This window comes from Salmo salar, chromosome ssa19 (genome assembly GCF_905237065.1).
Source record: "Salmo salar chromosome ssa19, Ssal_v3.1, whole genome shotgun sequence".
Lineage (NCBI taxonomy): Eukaryota > Metazoa > Chordata > Actinopteri > Salmoniformes > Salmonidae > Salmo > Salmo salar.
In genome coordinates, this window is record NC_059460.1 from 31,639,902 (window position 1) to 31,656,586 (window position 16,685).

At 43.1% G+C, this 16,685-nt stretch overlaps 1 protein-coding gene across 2 annotated transcripts in view; it reads left to right on the forward strand.

Moving 5' to 3' along the window:
- LOC106578734 (cadherin-7-like) overlaps positions 1 to 16,685 on the forward strand; it is a 115,205-nt gene that overhangs the window by 29,408 nt on the left and 69,112 nt on the right. For both annotated transcript variants that reach the window (XM_045702227.1, XM_014157864.2), the window contains exons 2-3: positions 7,884 to 8,178; positions 14,698 to 14,817. In XM_045702227.1, coding sequence (XP_045558183.1) covers positions 7,884 to 8,178; positions 14,698 to 14,817 — 415 coding nt within the window. The remainder of the gene's footprint in view (positions 1 to 7,883; positions 8,179 to 14,697; positions 14,818 to 16,685) is intronic.

Sequence of the window (16,685 nt, forward strand, 5' to 3'; positions counted from 1 at the left end):
CGAGCGTACATACCAGAACTCCAGTGCTCCCCCACAGCCCGGTTTATCCTGTGCCTCCTCCTCGGTCCAGGCCTCCAGTGGGTCTCCCCATCCTGGTCTGTCCTGTGCCTCCTCCTAGGTCCAGGCCACCAGTGGGTCTCCCCATCCTGGTCCGTCCTGTGCCTCCTCCTAGGTCCAGGCCACCAGTGGGTCTCCCCATCCTGGTCCGTCCTGTGCCTCCTCCTAGGACCAGGCCACCAGTGGGTCTCCCCATCCTGGTCCGTCCTGTGCCTCCTCCTAGGACCAGGCCACCAGTGGGTCTCCCCATCCTGATCCGTCCTGTGCCACCTCCCAGGACTAGGACTCCAGTGGGTCTCGCCAGTCCGGAGCCGCCAGGGACGCCCGCCAGCCGGGTGCAGTCATCGCCGCCCGCCAGCCAGGCGTAGCCATCGCCGCCCGCCAGCCGGGCGCAACCATCACCGCCCACCAGCCGGGCGCAACCAGGGTCACCCGCCAGCCGGGCGCAGCCATCTCCGCCCGCCAGCCGGGCGCAACCAGGGTCGCCCACCAGACCTTCGGCGCAGCCAGGTGCGCCACCTAAGAGGGCGACGCCGCGGTTGGAGCAGAGGCCACGTCCCACACCTGAGCCGCCGTCGTAGGAAGGCCCACCCGGACCCTCCCCTTCAGTGTCATTTTTTGTGGCCGGAGTCCGCACCTTGGGGGGGGGTTGGGGGGGTACTGTAACGCCCTGGCCATAGAGAGGGGTTTTTTGTTCTTTATTTTGGTTAGGCCAGGGTGTTACATTGGGTGGGCGTTCTATGTTCTTTTTCTAGGTTTTTTGTATTTCTTTGTTTTGGGCCATGTGTGGCTCCCACTCAGGCACAGCTGAAATTCATTGTTGTTGATTGGGAGTCACACATAAGGAGCATGTTTTTCCTTTGGGTTTTGTGGGTAATTATTTTCTGTTTAGTTTTGTACCTAGCAGAACTGTAGGCTGTCGTTCATTTTCGTGTTTTGTTTGAAGTGTTTCTATTAATTAAATATTGAATATGAACAGATCCTCCGCTGCGTATTGGTCCACCTTTTCCGACGATGACTTCTCTGTTCCATCTGACGACAAAGACAGCCGTTACAACTTAGCTGCACTGAACTTCTAAAAACATTCAAGGCTTTTAAAATATAAATTCTGAACAAAAATAAATGCCACATGCAACAATTTCAAAGATTTAATTGAGTTACAATTCATATAAGGAAATCAGTCAATTGAAATAAATTCATTAGGCCCTAATCTAGAGATTTCACTTGACTGGGATTACAGATGCATCTGATACAGATACAGTACCTTAACCATTGTGTGGTGTTCATGTTTTAGTTATTCACCCAATTTTCGCGGGTCTGATGGTCCCACAACATTATTGGATTTGTAAAACAATATAGCCATAACAATTACGTAATAATACTTATGTTGATTTATATCAATTACAGGCGATATAGACAGCATACATGGTTAATATTTGCCCTTTACCTCAGCTAGATCCCATTTATCAATAAAAGCGCAAGTTTTACATACAGTATTTTATGGAAATTATAAATGAGCCCCATTGAACACAAATTAAGGCCAGTCTACACACCACATGAGGTACAGAGATTTACTGTGTGTGTTGCAAGTGTTTTTCTTGCACTTGATGCATTTGTCTTTCTGTCCTTCTTGGGTCCACACACATCGCAGCGCTTCTTATTGCTACTGGCTGCAATCTAGATTGATAGGAATTTTACTAGCATCTCACTCACTTACATATGTAGTTAAAGCAGGCTAAGGTAGGACAGTCAGACACACACACACACACACACACACACACACACACACACACACACACACGCAATAACATCACTCACACTTCCAATATTGGAGTTGTTGGTTCTGTGGGTCGGGCAAATGGGGCACCAGCATCCTCCTGAATTGTCCTGACGATGGCTGCAGAAGCTGGGGTCCTTGGGATATGTTGCCTCCTCTGGATTTGAGGTCTTACCAATGCCTTTCCCAGCTCCTCGAGAAGAGCCGTCTCCTCTGGAGTTTCCCTCTGTTCCAATCTGGGTTCAAAGCCATCCAGATGACAAACGCATTGTACGCCGAAATGTCCAAGATCTTGAATTTTATCACAAGTGGCCAGCGTAGGGTTCTACTTTTGCAGTTGTAGCCAGTCACCAGCTTATCTTAATCCTTTTGTGGCATTGTAATCCATTATGATTTCTGGTTTTTGATGTTCCTGGCCACAGATTCTCTCATCCCTATGCAGCGTACACATGAGTACGACATTTGTACCTTTTTTTGGCACGTAGGACACTGAGGTGAGAGATATGGCTTTTTTTTCGTACTGTTTCTTCCATCATCAGCATCCTCATAAGGAACTCTTTAAGGAGTTCCTGATCCAAAAAGTTATCACATGTGATTTTTTGGCCACGGAGTCCCTGTGTCACGTTCAGGACAATCCCTTGGTTATTCTCAGGGGCTCCTTCATCTGGCTTCCACGCATATGATGAAGCAGCATCACAGGCAGCCCAGATCTTGATTCCATATTTTGTGGGTTTAGATGGTATGTAATGCCTGAAGGGGCAGCGGCCCCTAAATGGCATAAGCTGCTCATCAACAGTAACGTTGGGCCCAAGGTTGTAATGCAGGCAAAGGAGGTCCACCCTCACTGACCTTATTGCAGCTAGCTTGTCTCTCTGCCGCCGAGCTGTTCTGGTGTCTCGGTTATCGAAGTGGATAATCCTGGAAATAATGTGGAAGTTTTCCAGAGACGGAAAAGTTCTCTGCCAGTTTTTGCATCCCACAGGGATTCTGTGGACTCCCCATTGGATCTAAAAACACCAGCAAGGATAAAAAAAACAAAAGTATACAAGTAAATGAGTTTGATCCATCTCCTTCCATCTCTCTCCAAAAACATGCCTTCCCTCCAAATTAGCGCAGTCCAGAATGATTTTCTGGATGGTGTCTGTGATGAACAGTCCAAAAGAACACTTTATGTCCTGCACATGAGTAACTGTCATCCAGACAGTCAGTGTTGCATCCTTATCACATAAGGATGCAACTGAGGGTCAATCTCATCCTCTTTTTCCAACTCACTGTCAGACTCCAAATTGACAGAGACATGATCCTCATATTCGGAAAATTCTTAATCTTCCGAAGTGGAATCCTTCCACCCTAGCTTCTCGCTCTGCAAATTAAAATTCTAAGCCCGTCTGAAAAGAGCATGGATCAGAAAACCAGTAAGTGTCTGGAGTGACCACCATATAGTTGATCAGGCTGTTGATTGTGGCCTGTGGAATGTTGTTCCACTCCTCTTCAATGGCTGTGCGAAGTTGCTGGATATTGACAGGAACTGGAACACAACGTCGTGCACGTTGATCCAAAGCCTCCCAAAACTGCTAAGTATGCAGGCCACGGAAGAACGAGGACATTTTCATCTTCCAGGAATTCGGTACAGATCCTTGCGACATGGGGCTGTGCATTATCATGCTGAAACATGAGATGATGGCCGCGAATGAAAAGCGCGACAATGGGCCTCAGGATCTCGTCACGTATCTCTGTGCATTGAAATTGCAATCGCTAAAATGCAATTTTGTTCGTTGTCCGTAGCTTATGCCTGCCCACACCAGCAAACCACTCACCCATCTGCCCAGTACAGTCGAAACCGGGAATTCATCCGTGAAGAGCACACTTCCCCAGTGTGCCAGTGGCCATCGAAAGTGAGCATTTGCCCACTGAAGTCAGTTACTACGTCGAACTACAGTCAGGTCAAGACCCTGGTGAGGATGACGAGCACACAGATGAGCTTCCCTAAGACGGTTTCTGATGGTTTGTGCAGAAATTATTTGGTTGTGCAAACCCACAGTTTCATCAAACCCACAGTGATTATTATTATTTGACCATGCTGGTCATCTATGAACATTTGAACATCTTGGCCATGTTCTGTTATAATCTCCACCCGGCACAGCCAGAAGAGGACTGGCCACGCCTCATAGCCTGGTTCCTCTCTAGGTTTCTTCCTAGGTTCTGGCCTTTCTAGTAAGTTTTTCCTAGCCACCGTGCTTCTACACCTGCATTGCTTGCTGTTTGGGGTTTTAGGCTGGGTTTCTGTACAGCACTTTGTGACATCAGCTGATGTAAGAAGGGCTTTATAAATACATTTGATTGATTGATTGATTGATTGATTGATTGATTGATTAATCAGCTGTCTGGGTGGCTTCTCAGATGATTCCACAGATGAAGAAGCCGGATGTAGAGGTCCTGGGCTGGCATGGTTACACGTGGTCTACGGTTGTGAGGCCGGTTGGATGTACAGCCAAATTCTCTAAAATGATGTTGGAGGTGACTTATGTTAGAGAAATAAACCATCTGGCAACAGCTCTGGTGGATATTCATACAGTCAGCATGCCAATTGCATGCATCCTCAAAACTTGAGACATTGGTGGCATTGTGTTGTGTGACAAAACTGCACATTTTAGAGTGGCCTTTTATTGTCCCCAGCACAAGGTGAACCTGTGTAATGACCATGCTGTTTAATGTGTTTCTTGACATGCCACACCTGTCAGGTGGTTGGATTATCTTGGCAAAGGACAAATGCTCACTAACAGGGATGTAAGCAAATGTGTGCACAACATTTGAAAGATATAAGCTTTTTGTGCATATTTTCAGTGTACTTACCTGGAATGGTCTTAACCTCAAACAATACTTACCTTTTCTGGAAATGACCTGTGTTGTGCGTAATCCTATCTTCCCGCACCTGTTGGACAAAAAAACTAAGCTCATTACAACAACAACCACAACCACTCATACAACCAGTCAATCACAGCCACAAAGCACTCCCCCCTCTGCATCTAGAAGAGCAGAGTTATCCATACCTTTCATTATATTTTTAATTAAGTTGTTTATCCCCCCCAACCCAAAACCCTGACCCTAAATCGAGTCCATATCCCATCCCCAACCCTCCCCCAAACCAAACCCTTACCATAAACCAGGTTTTTATCCCATACACTTCCCTACCCCCTCTTTTATTGTATTTATATCTTTTAAACCAAATAAAGTTTGTTTTAATAAAGTCAAGCCGAGGACAACAAGAAACGTTGAACTACAATTACCGCCACCCTTGTCCCTTGCCCAAACCCAAACCTCAACCAGAAATCAAGAGGGATAGAAGAGGGCACAGAGCCCTGAGCTGTCACTACAAGTATCCGTTTGTTGTCTCGTATCATTGCTAAGGAAAATATGTTGGCTGTGATTTGATCTTTCATGAGTAATTATGTGTTTCTCAACCAATTAGCCATTGGACACCGATGATATTCAGTCCTGTATATATGTCTATGTGTGTGTGTGTGTTTGTGTGTGTTTGCGTGCGTGCTGGGTTTGTTTATGAGCAAAGGCATAGTAACTACATAGCTACGAACAAAGGGAACTAGAGAGGATGGTGATCACTAATGCTCCAAGCAATGTTGTAAGGACTGCTCCCTGATAACTATACAGTATCTCTTTTGATACACTCACAAAAGGGTTCCAAAACAGTTCTTAGGCTGTCCCATTAGGACAAACCTTTTTGGTTTCAGGTAAAACCCCGTGTGGAAAGGGTTGTACACTGAATCCAAAACTGTTCTACCTGGAACTAAAATGGTTCTACCGGGAACCAAAAAGGGTTTTTCAAAGGGTTCTCCTATGGGCACAGCCAAATAACCCTTTTAGGTTTTATAAAGCTCCTTTGTTCTATCTAAGAGTGTAGACCATCCAGTACCTAGTTTGACTTAATGGCCTACAACTAAGGCAGAATTTTTTTCACAGCATATGCTTCCTTTTATTTTCCCCACAACATGTATTACAGTAGCCCACAAGTACAAAACACAGTCAGATCAACCAATTCTTTAAGGGTTTTATTTTGGTTTGTTTGTGAACCATGTCATCATCCCCGTGGAAACCCCATTACACTCGAGTGTTCGATCCGCAGTGCTCTGTGAAACGATTCTGCAGGGCGATTGTTGATTAACACGCCCCGGAGCATTAGCTGTAGCCAATAGGCTGTTTGAGTGTACCAGAGCCAGTGTTGCTCACAGGATGCTTCTGTGTATGGACTTTGTATTTTCACTTGGCTCAAAACTGTGTACACAGTGTCCATTGAATAGAAGAAAACTCTCTCACTCTCCTCCTGAGAGATTAGTGGAAATTCAAAGCTTGAAACATGCATCTCTTTCTTCCAAGGCCTCTAGTCGTCTTTGCCGTTTTCTACAAAGTACGTCAGCCAAACAGGGAGGAAGAAAAGAGACATGGACAGTGAAATAATAACAGCACTAACACACTGTGACTGAACAGTACAGCGAAAATTAAAACCCCATTAAGCGACTCCAGAACCATTAAAAACCAAACGACCTCTCAGCGATTGTGATGAAAATGTGCCATATATCGTAATATGGATAACAGGTGAGATATGGCCTTGGTGACATTGTTTTCCTTAAAGTTTTACTCTTCCAGTCTTTTTACACTCTAAGGTAAACAAGTGAACACAAAGCAAACATGATTGTCCCAGGAGGACTGTCTGCATACAAAGTGATGATAAGTGTCATCATTGATTTCACTGGAGCTTTTCTGTTCTGTTCCACTCAACCATTTGTACTCTCGCTGCATCGCTGCTGGCAGTATCTTTAAGGTACGCTGATGTGCTAGGCTCACATCAAGGGAGGCAAAGAGAAGAATTACAAAAGGGATATTTAAAATTTTTTAAGAGAAGCAACTATGGTGCTTGATGACATAATAACAGCAGAAGTTTGAAATAGCACCTGAAAATGAGCAGTGACGGTTTAAAAACAAGTTAGATTAACTGAAGGAGGCGGTATTCTACAGGGATACACTTTTTAATAGGTCCTACTGTGGAACACGTTTTATGTAATTCACTAACTTCTGAATAGATTTAAAGTGAAATACTTGAAGCCCATAGGGTCCCTTCTACTTCTACAGCAGGTATTGAAGAAAGTGTTAAAAAAGCCAAGCGTAAAGCTAACAACTGATGTTTTGAGAGAGAGACTACATACTGCATTTAGCTGACCAGTGACCTTCAGTTGCATGCTTTGTGGGCTGTCAGCTTTGTCCTCCCTGTCCGTGGTATTTACCTGAACACACTGCCACGGATGGCTTTCTCAAGATTAAATGTTGACTCTCTACTGCGGTTGACAATTTACCTCAAGTTTGCCCCTGACAGCAGGGGATGGTGAATAAACATATGGCCTCCCTATTGGAGTGTCAGGAGGAGCACGCTGAGGCATGCCCATGCAACCAATACCATCATTATGCCCCAGACATGCCATTCATCAACAGCCTGATGGAATCCATGAATAAAATACTGTTGGTTTCCGGCTGAGACTCTATTGGATATATAAAACATACACTAAGCCCGCAGCGATAACCAGGCAATCATTTGATACACCTATTGACTTGGAAACAAAAATGGATACAGCCAGATGCAGTGAAGTGCTTGAGAAATAACCCTCCTTCAAACGTACCACACTGTAATCCCTGGGCAGCTCTGGGCTTCACATCCTACAGAATTGTGTTAACACTCAACGCTCCTTATTACTGCCAAAGTGCATTCAGATAGCAGACATACAGCCATGCTCAGAGATTTGAGACTTCTGGTTTCCTGTTTTACAAACAATGTGCACTTTGTTCACTTGTTCAAAGAGTTGTTTTTTAGCACCATGTTTCTGCACATGAAAACCCACCCTTGAACCTATGTTAAAATAATACAGATGAACATAATGGATGGATCATAATGGTGAAGTATATAATTGGATATGTTATTATAAGTCACCAATCCTTCTGAATGTCTCCTATCCACTGACTGGTCTCTGGTCTCTAATAACAGCTCCACTCAGATGTGGACAAAGGGGATGGCAAGGTGAAATACGTGCTCTCAGGAGAGGGCTCCACCTCCATCTTCACCATCGACGAGAACACGGGAGACATCCATGCCACCAAGCGTCTGGACCGGGAGGAGCAGGCCTATTACACGCTTCAGGCCCAGGCCGTGGACCGGATCACCAACATGCCTGTAGAGCCCAGGTCAGAGTTCCTGGTCAAGGTCCAGGACATCAATGACAATGAGCCCAAGTTCATGGACGGGCACTACATGGCCGGGGTACCGGAGATGTCAGCATTGGGTGAGCCTCTTTCTCTGCAACTCCCTCTGTTTGTTTGTCCTTTGTCCTCGTTTCTGTTGTATGTTGTCGGTCTCCCTCTCTCTCTCTTAATCTCACTCTATATCTCTTGCATCTACCCACCGTAATCTTCAATATCCTTAATTTATCTCTCTCCCACTCTCATCTCTCTCACTTCGGATATTAATGAACACAGCCTATGCTTCATTATAAACATGAAACTGAATCTGTGGCATTCATTTGTCTGTCAGGCTGTGCATGATATTCATAGACACAATTGTATTAGCAAGTCGTGAGGTAGATAAATGCTGAAGAGGGTCCTTATCCACACACAGAGGTTGTCTCTACAGTCTTAACTGTTGTGGTTTCAAAACACTGTGGTTTTAAAAGCTCCAATATCTAATCTGACCCTCTACAAAGTAATTACTGCAACCGGTCAGTTCATTTAAGTGGTTCCCATTGTACTGCAGTTTGAATGGTGAAAGCGATGAAATACTTGCTTAGACAAACAAAGACACGAAACCCCAATGTAGAGCAATGAATCTAGCGAGTTCAGAGATGGCAGATTATTCAAATTCAATGGGACATGTAACGGAGCACCTCCCGAGGTGTTTTGCCACGGAAACAAAAGTGTACCACAAGGCACTTGGGGACACCGTGAGCCAATCCTATGTGAATGCAAAATATTGATTAAGCCTCCATTTTAAATTCATGTGACAATTTGCCAGGGAGAGGAATAACAGGCGCCAAATGCCAAGTGCCTTAATGTCTTCCAATCTTCAGGGTTAAGTGATATGACAGCCACAAGCACATGCAGGCGCAGTATTCTCATCATGCAGATCCAGAGACAGGAGAACATTGCATCTATGTGTCTTATCTTGCTCGGGCTGATAGGCATAGATGCAAACAAGTGGAGACATTGAGGTACAGTACAATTTGGTGTGAATAAAGTTGAAATAGAGCCTATGCTAGGCATCTACTGGCAGTGGTAAGAGTATTTTCCAGGCCAATGCATTGCTTTGCTCATAACATTCATAACATAGGCAGTGAAATCTCCTTAGGATTAGGCAGCCCTGAGTCAATAGGGGTACAGTACAGGGCTCTGACTTAACTTCTCTAGGGTAGGGGGCAGTATTTTGACGTCCGGATGAAAGGCATGTCCGTAGTGAACTGCCTGCTACTCAGGCTCAGAAGGTAGGATATGCATATTATTAGTAGATTTGGATAGAAAACACTCTGAAGTTTCTAAAACTGTTTGAATGATGTCTGTGAGTATAACAGAACTCATATGGCAGGCAAACACCTGAAAAAAAAACAACCTGGAAGTGTGGAAATCTGAGGTTTTCAAGTGATTGCCAATACAGTATACAGTGACTTAGGGTTCATTTTGCACTTCCTAAGGCTTCCACTAGATGTCAACAGTCTTTAGAACGTTGTTTCATGCTTCTACTGTGAATAGGGAGTGAACAAGAGCTCCTGGAAGTAGATGAGTGAGAAAATGACATGAGCTCAGAGGCGCGCGCTCACATGAGAGTTAGCTGTGTTCCTTTTCTTTTTTGAATACATTGGAATTGTCCGGTTGGAATATTACTGAAGATTTATGATAAAACATCCTAAAGATTGATGCTATGCATCGTTTGACATGTTTCTATGAACATAAATATAACTTTTTTTTACTTTTCGTCGTGACATTTTGCGCACACTTCCTGCAGTTGGAGTAGTGGACTAATCGCGCGAACAAAAAGGAGGTATTTGGACATAAATTATGGACTTTATCGAACAAAACAAACATTTATTGTGGAACTGGGATTCCTGGGAGTGCATTCTGATGAAGATCATCAAAGGTAAGTGAATATTTATAATGTAATTTTTGTCATTTCTGTTGACTCCAAAATGGTGGGTATCTGTATGGCTTGTTTTGATATCTGAGCGCTGTACTCAGATTATTGCAAAATTTGCTTTCGCCGTAAAGCTTTTTTGAAATCTGGCACAGTGGTTGCATTAAGGAGAAGTGTATCTATAATTCTTTGAATAACTGTTGAATATTTTATAAACATTTATGATGAGTATTTCTGTAAATTGATGTGCTCATTCACCGGATGTTTTGGGAGGGAAAACATTTCTGAACATTACACGCCAATGTAAAATGGGGTTTTTGGATATAAATATGACGCTAGCGTCCCACATACCCCAGAGGGAAGTAGAGGGCTTACACTACAAGGGCTTGGTGTCTCGTGTCCAACAGGGGATAAGAAAGTGAGAGAGAGCAGCTTAGGACGTCATCTGCAGTAAAGGATGAGCTCCCAGTTCCACACACACCGTGAACACAAGCACACCAAGTCACGCTGGTTTATTTACATCGCAGGGTTTCACCTGAAGTTGTTAGAAAAGCATATGAATAATGCATCCCGCTCTTTGTAAATAGCTGCTCAGGGCAATTTACAGTGCAGTAAAATAATGGAGCCGGCCAAGCACCTCGTCCTCCATAACTCCTTTATAGATGTGTTTAAATCATTAATGGGCATAGACCGGCTACCCGTGATGAATGGGTTCAATTTAGGGGAAATCATTAATTTAATTAAAGTAATTAGGCTACGGTTGCTAGTCCTTACGTAGACCTTATGGCCCGGGGATCTGGGAAGACTGTCTTAATCACGCCTCTGGGATGTCAAATAAAAGACAAGGGGCTTGAGGACAGTTGGCCATGTGACAAGGCACAAGTCCCAGGTCTACATGGCAGACAGAGGTGCCCAAGGAGCAGATGAGAGCTCATTACAAGGCATAGGAAATGTAATGTCAGATCAAGGCTTACCTAACGTAGCAGGCATAAAAAACACCTGAAACTAGATCCTCCTACACACTGGTCTTGATGCACTGTTCAAAGTAAATGTGGAGGAGTTAAGATGGAGTGTCGTCTTGATAACGTCCAAAAGCAGAAGTTGCGTCACAGGCTCTCCTTCCATTTCCCCTGAAAACCGGAACATCCGGTTGTTGGGTACATTGGTGAGGCTAGAACAAGGCTACCGCCTCATCAAAATGTTAGTAGGCTACAGATTAAAGAAATTATAATGAACTTCACAGGATGGTGAAAGTGCAAGGTTATGAGCTTGATGCTCCATTCCCAAAAAATCGAGGGTCTTATTCTGGTGAAGTGATGATCGATGCTTGCCTGCAATTTGACAAACTAAAATAATCTCGTATTTTTTGTCCATAATAAGCTCATTATTATTCAACTCCTACCCTACGAGGTCCTGGAAGATGCTTTTAGAGGCAAACACGCTCACACAGTTCTGGGTTGCTCATCTACAGAAAGAAGTGGTCTCCTGCCTGACTGAGAAAGCAGTAGATGCTCTGATCCAATTTGGCGCCACATACCTATGCGAGTCAGGGTTCTCAACTCTGGCCTACTTAAAAAACAAGTACAGAAACAGACTCAATGCTGAGCATGACCTCCATGTTGCACTGTCAAAACCTGAGTCCAGAATAGACATGCTTGTTGAAAACGTCAACCTGTGTGATTTGATCAATCAGTGTATTCCAGTTCAGAATAAACAAATAGTTATTGTATTTTAACAGCAACAGATCCAGCTTTGACTTTCAACAATACTTTCTACAGTAAGATGTGCAGTAGGCCTGATCATTTTTCATCTGTACTGTTCCAACCTAGACAGATATGTGTTTTTAATGGAGAAAAATAAACATGAATAGATATTTATATGGGTATTTCATTTCATTGTTATTTGTTTTTGTCGATATTGCATTTGTTCTAGGCATAAGGGTAATGAAATGTACAAATCTTCCCATAGTTGCATATTTTCATAAGCTTGGGTCACAGGAAAACAGAATTTCTCATTTGGGCCCCAGGCTGAAAAAGTTTTAAGAACCCATGCTCAGAGCACTGCCAACTACCTATTGCCTCAAAGCACAGCAGGGCAATTATGGGTTTGTCTTTGTTTGAATTGTGTCATTCATATTCACATGCCAATTACAAATAAAGTCGAACTCGTATCCAAGCTATAATCCCTGCTTATCTCAAATGGAGGGGAGCAGGTGTGAGCGTGCATGAATATTATCAACTTAATCATGTGTGCCCAATGTTGAATACTCATCAAGACATGACTTAGTACTTGGTGGCAAAACCCTTGTTGGCAATCACAGAGGTCAGACGTTTCTTGTAGTTGGCCAGCAGGTTTACACACATCTCAGGAGGGATTTTGTCCCACTCCTCTTTGCAGATCTTCTCCAAGTCATTAAGGTTTCGAGGCTGACGTTTGGCAACTCGAACCTTCAGCTCCCTCCACAGATTTCTATGGGATTAAGGTCTGGAGACTGGTTAGGCCACTCCAGGACCTTAATGTGCTTCTTCTTGAGCAACTTCTTCTTTGATTTCACATAAGTGTGATTGACTTGGAGTTACATTGTGTTGTTTAAGTGTTCCCTTTATTTTTTTGAGCAGTGTATATATATATATATATTGCTCCAAAAAATAAAGGGAACACTTAAACAACACAATGTAACTCCAAGTCAATCACACTTATGTGAAATCAAACTGTCCACTTAGGAAGCAACACTGATTGACAATACATTTCACATGCTGTTGTGGAAATGGAATAGACAACAGGTGGAAATTATAGGCAATTAGCAAGACACCCCCAATAAAGGAGTGGTTCTGCAGGTGGGGACCACAGACCACTTCTCAGTTCCTATGCTTCCTGGCTGATGTTTTGGTCACTTTTGAATGCCGGTGGTGCTTTCACTCTAGTGGTAGCATGAGACGGAGTCTACAACCCACACAAGTGGCTCAGGTAGTGCAGCTCATCCAGGATGGTACATCAATGTGAGCTGTGGCAAGAAGGTTTGCTGTGTCTGTCAGCGTAGTGTCCAGAGCATGGAGGCGCTACCAGGAGACAGGCCAGTACATCAGGAGACGTGGAGGAGGCCGTAGGAGGGCAACAACCCAGCAGCAGGACAGCTACCTCCGCCTTTGTGCAAGGAGGAGCAGGAGAAGCACTGCCAGAGCCCTGCAAAATGCCCTCCAGCAGGCCACAAATGTGCATGTGTCTGCTCAAACGATCAGAAACAGACTCCATGAGGGTGGTATGAGGGTCCGACGTCCACAGGTGGGGGTTGTGCTTACAGCCCAACACCGTGCAGGACGTTTGGCATTTGCCAGAGAACACCAAGATTGGCAAATTCGCCACTGGCGCCCTGTGCTCTTCACAGATGAAAGCAGGTTCACACTGAGCACGTGACAGACGTGACAGAGTCTGGAGATGCCGTGGAGAACGTTCTGCTGCCTGCAACATCCTCCAGCATGACTGGTTTGGCGGTGGGTCAGTCATGCTGTGAGGTGGCATTTCTTTGGGGGGCCGCACAGCCCTCCATGTGCTCGCCAGAGGTAGTCTGACTGCCATTAGGTACCGAGATGAGATCCTCAGACCCCTTGTGAGACCATATGCTGGTGCGGTTGGCCCTGGGTTCCTCCTAATGCAAGAGAATGCTAGACCTCATGTGGCTGGAGTGTGTCAGCAGTTCCTGCAAGAGGAAGGCATTGATGCTATGGACTGGCCCGCCCGTTCCCCAGACCTGAATCCAATTGAGCACATCTGGGACATCATGTTTCGCTCCATCCACCAATGCCACGTTGCACCACAGACTGTCCAGGAGTTGGCGGATGCTTTAGTCCAGGTCTGGGAGGAGATCCCTCAGGAGACCATCCGCCACCTCATCAGGAGCATGCTCAGGCATTGTAAGGAGGTCATACAGGCACGTGGAGGCCACACACACTACTGAGCCTCATTTTGACTTGTTTTAAGGACATTACATCAAAGTTGGATCAGCCTGTAGCGTGGTTTTCCACTTTCATTTTGAGTGTGACTCCAAATCCAGACCTCCATGGGTTGATAAATTGGATTTCCATTGATTATTTTTGTGATTTTGTTGTCAGCACATTCAACTATGTAAAGAAAAAAGTATTTAATAAGATTATTTATTTCATTCAGATCTAGGATGTGTTGTTTAAGTGTTTCCTTCATTTTTTTTAGCAGTATATATATATATATATATACACACACACACACACACACACACACACACACACACACACACACACACACACACACACACACACACACACACACACACACACATATATATATATATATATATATATATATATATATAGAACAGATCTACCTCTTCATAGACTTGCTTCAATGAGAGTATATACATATATACATATACATATATATACATATATATACATATATACATATATATACATACATATACATATATACATACACATATATATACACAAATATACATATATAGAACATCCCTAATTGTAGCCCATATAGAATAAGGTGTGATTTTTACTGAATATATAACATTGACATTTGTAAGCTTTGTGGAAATGTCACACATACTGTTGATGTGAGAGCCGTTTGTCTACAAATAGCTCTGGTGGACAAAAATGGCTGATGTTGTCTTGATAACTAATTGGATGCTGTCTGTCTACAGGAACAATGGTGGTCCAAGTGGCAGCCACAGACGCAGATGATCCCACATATGGGAACAGTGCCAGGGTGGTCTACAGCATCATCAGCGGACAACCCTACTTCTCAGTGGAACCAAAAACAGGTAGGCTGCTGACTGTTGGGAATAAGAATTGAACATGCAGTCTGGACTGGTCAGACATACTGTATGACTAAATGTTAAAAGTCTAAGCCGTTGGTCTAACAAACACCACTGTAGCTTGGCGACCTTCCACCGCAGATGCGGAAGACTGATTAAGACACAGCTCATACAAAAACTGATATCTCCATCTTAAGCTGACAGATTTTAATGGGATTTTTTTTATTATGTTACTTAGATTGACGCACAGGTGCATAAATATACTCCTAAGGATTTTGAATGTATTTAAAAAAAAAAGTGCTATGCTATCAAACTGTTCAAATGCCTCACATGAAAATGTCAGTTTACATTGTAGCAGATACACATGGTAGCAGTATGTATGCTATCACAAACAGATAATTGGCCAGTGATAAGTAGTGTTATTTTTCAGTGTAACATTTCTAGTGTTGATTCAGGTTTTAAATGAACTCTAAGAATTAAAGCTGCAATATGTAACTTTTTGGGGGCGACCGACCATATTCACATAGAAATGTGTGTTATAGATCTGTCACTCTCATTGAAGCAAGTCTATGAAGAGGTAGATCTGTTCTATAGCGCTACATCTATGCTTCCCTTAAATTACATTTTCTTGTCTTTTACTTTCGGTTTTGTACACCAGCTAAAAATACAATATTTTGTATACAATATTTCAAAGTGATTTATATGGTACAATGATTCTCTACACTATACTTGCTTGTTTTGTCACAAACTGAAATTAAGCAAACTATTACATTTTTTGCAACCAGGAAATGTCTGAGCGATTTCTTCATAATGCATCTTTAAATTAACACTCATTGGTGTAAAATAACCCCAGTGTTGGTGATAATAACCAGAGTTGAGTTTGGGAGTGCTTTACCCTTGGGAGAAAAAAAAATTCCCATCCAAACCCAGCATGCTCTACTGTAGGTTGTTGTTTTTTGGAATGTTTTTATTATCTGTGTTTTTGTATATACATTGATTACTCAATCAATCTTATGCTACACAAAGATAAAAAACATACATTTTTCTAATCTAATCCAATCAGTTAGTTAGATTTATTGCACACATTACTGAAATGGTTGTTCCAGTTTAAATGGTTTAGATAGTCTCCTTTATCACTGTTCACAATCTTGACAGCCATTCTGAATGCAGGTTGTGGGTGAATGAAAATTCCAGCTGTTCCTAACTCTGCCTGGATTCAATAGTAATTATGCTTCACTTTGTAAACCATCGTAATGTGACTTGTAGGCCTGATGTGGTCTGTAAACAATGCGCTCCAGGCCATAGTATTACGGTAAAACTAGGTCTCAAAATAAGGCCTAATGAGATATGTAATGTATTGTCATAAAGAGTTACATTTGTATGATAATATTTACATAATAACTCACTAGATGAAGGCTAAATGACTGAAAATGTATGAATTCAACAACCATTTCTCTGTCACTAACAAATACAGTCATTGGTGGTAACTCTACAATTCACTCTTAAAGGCAAGGGACACTGGAAAATTATATTGGAGGTGTGGCTTAGTGGGGGCATGGCTTTCAGTTAGTTGTTTTTGGCCTCCTGTGAAAGTGGAAGTGTTGTACCAGTTTAGGTGGTCTATGCTTCTACATCAGCATTGTTTGCTGTTTGGAGTTTTAGGTGATGTAAAAAGGGCTTTGTAAATACATTTGATTGATTATGAGGTGATATTATAAAACCTGATTGTCTCAAACTATATACACTTCCTAGTGTTAATACAACTTTATAAGGTGTTATTGCATAACACTAAAAGTGTAAAGTCCCTAACACTGACAAAGTGTAACAGCATCAGCACTAAGCACAATGTTAATTTAACACTGAAAAGTGTGGAC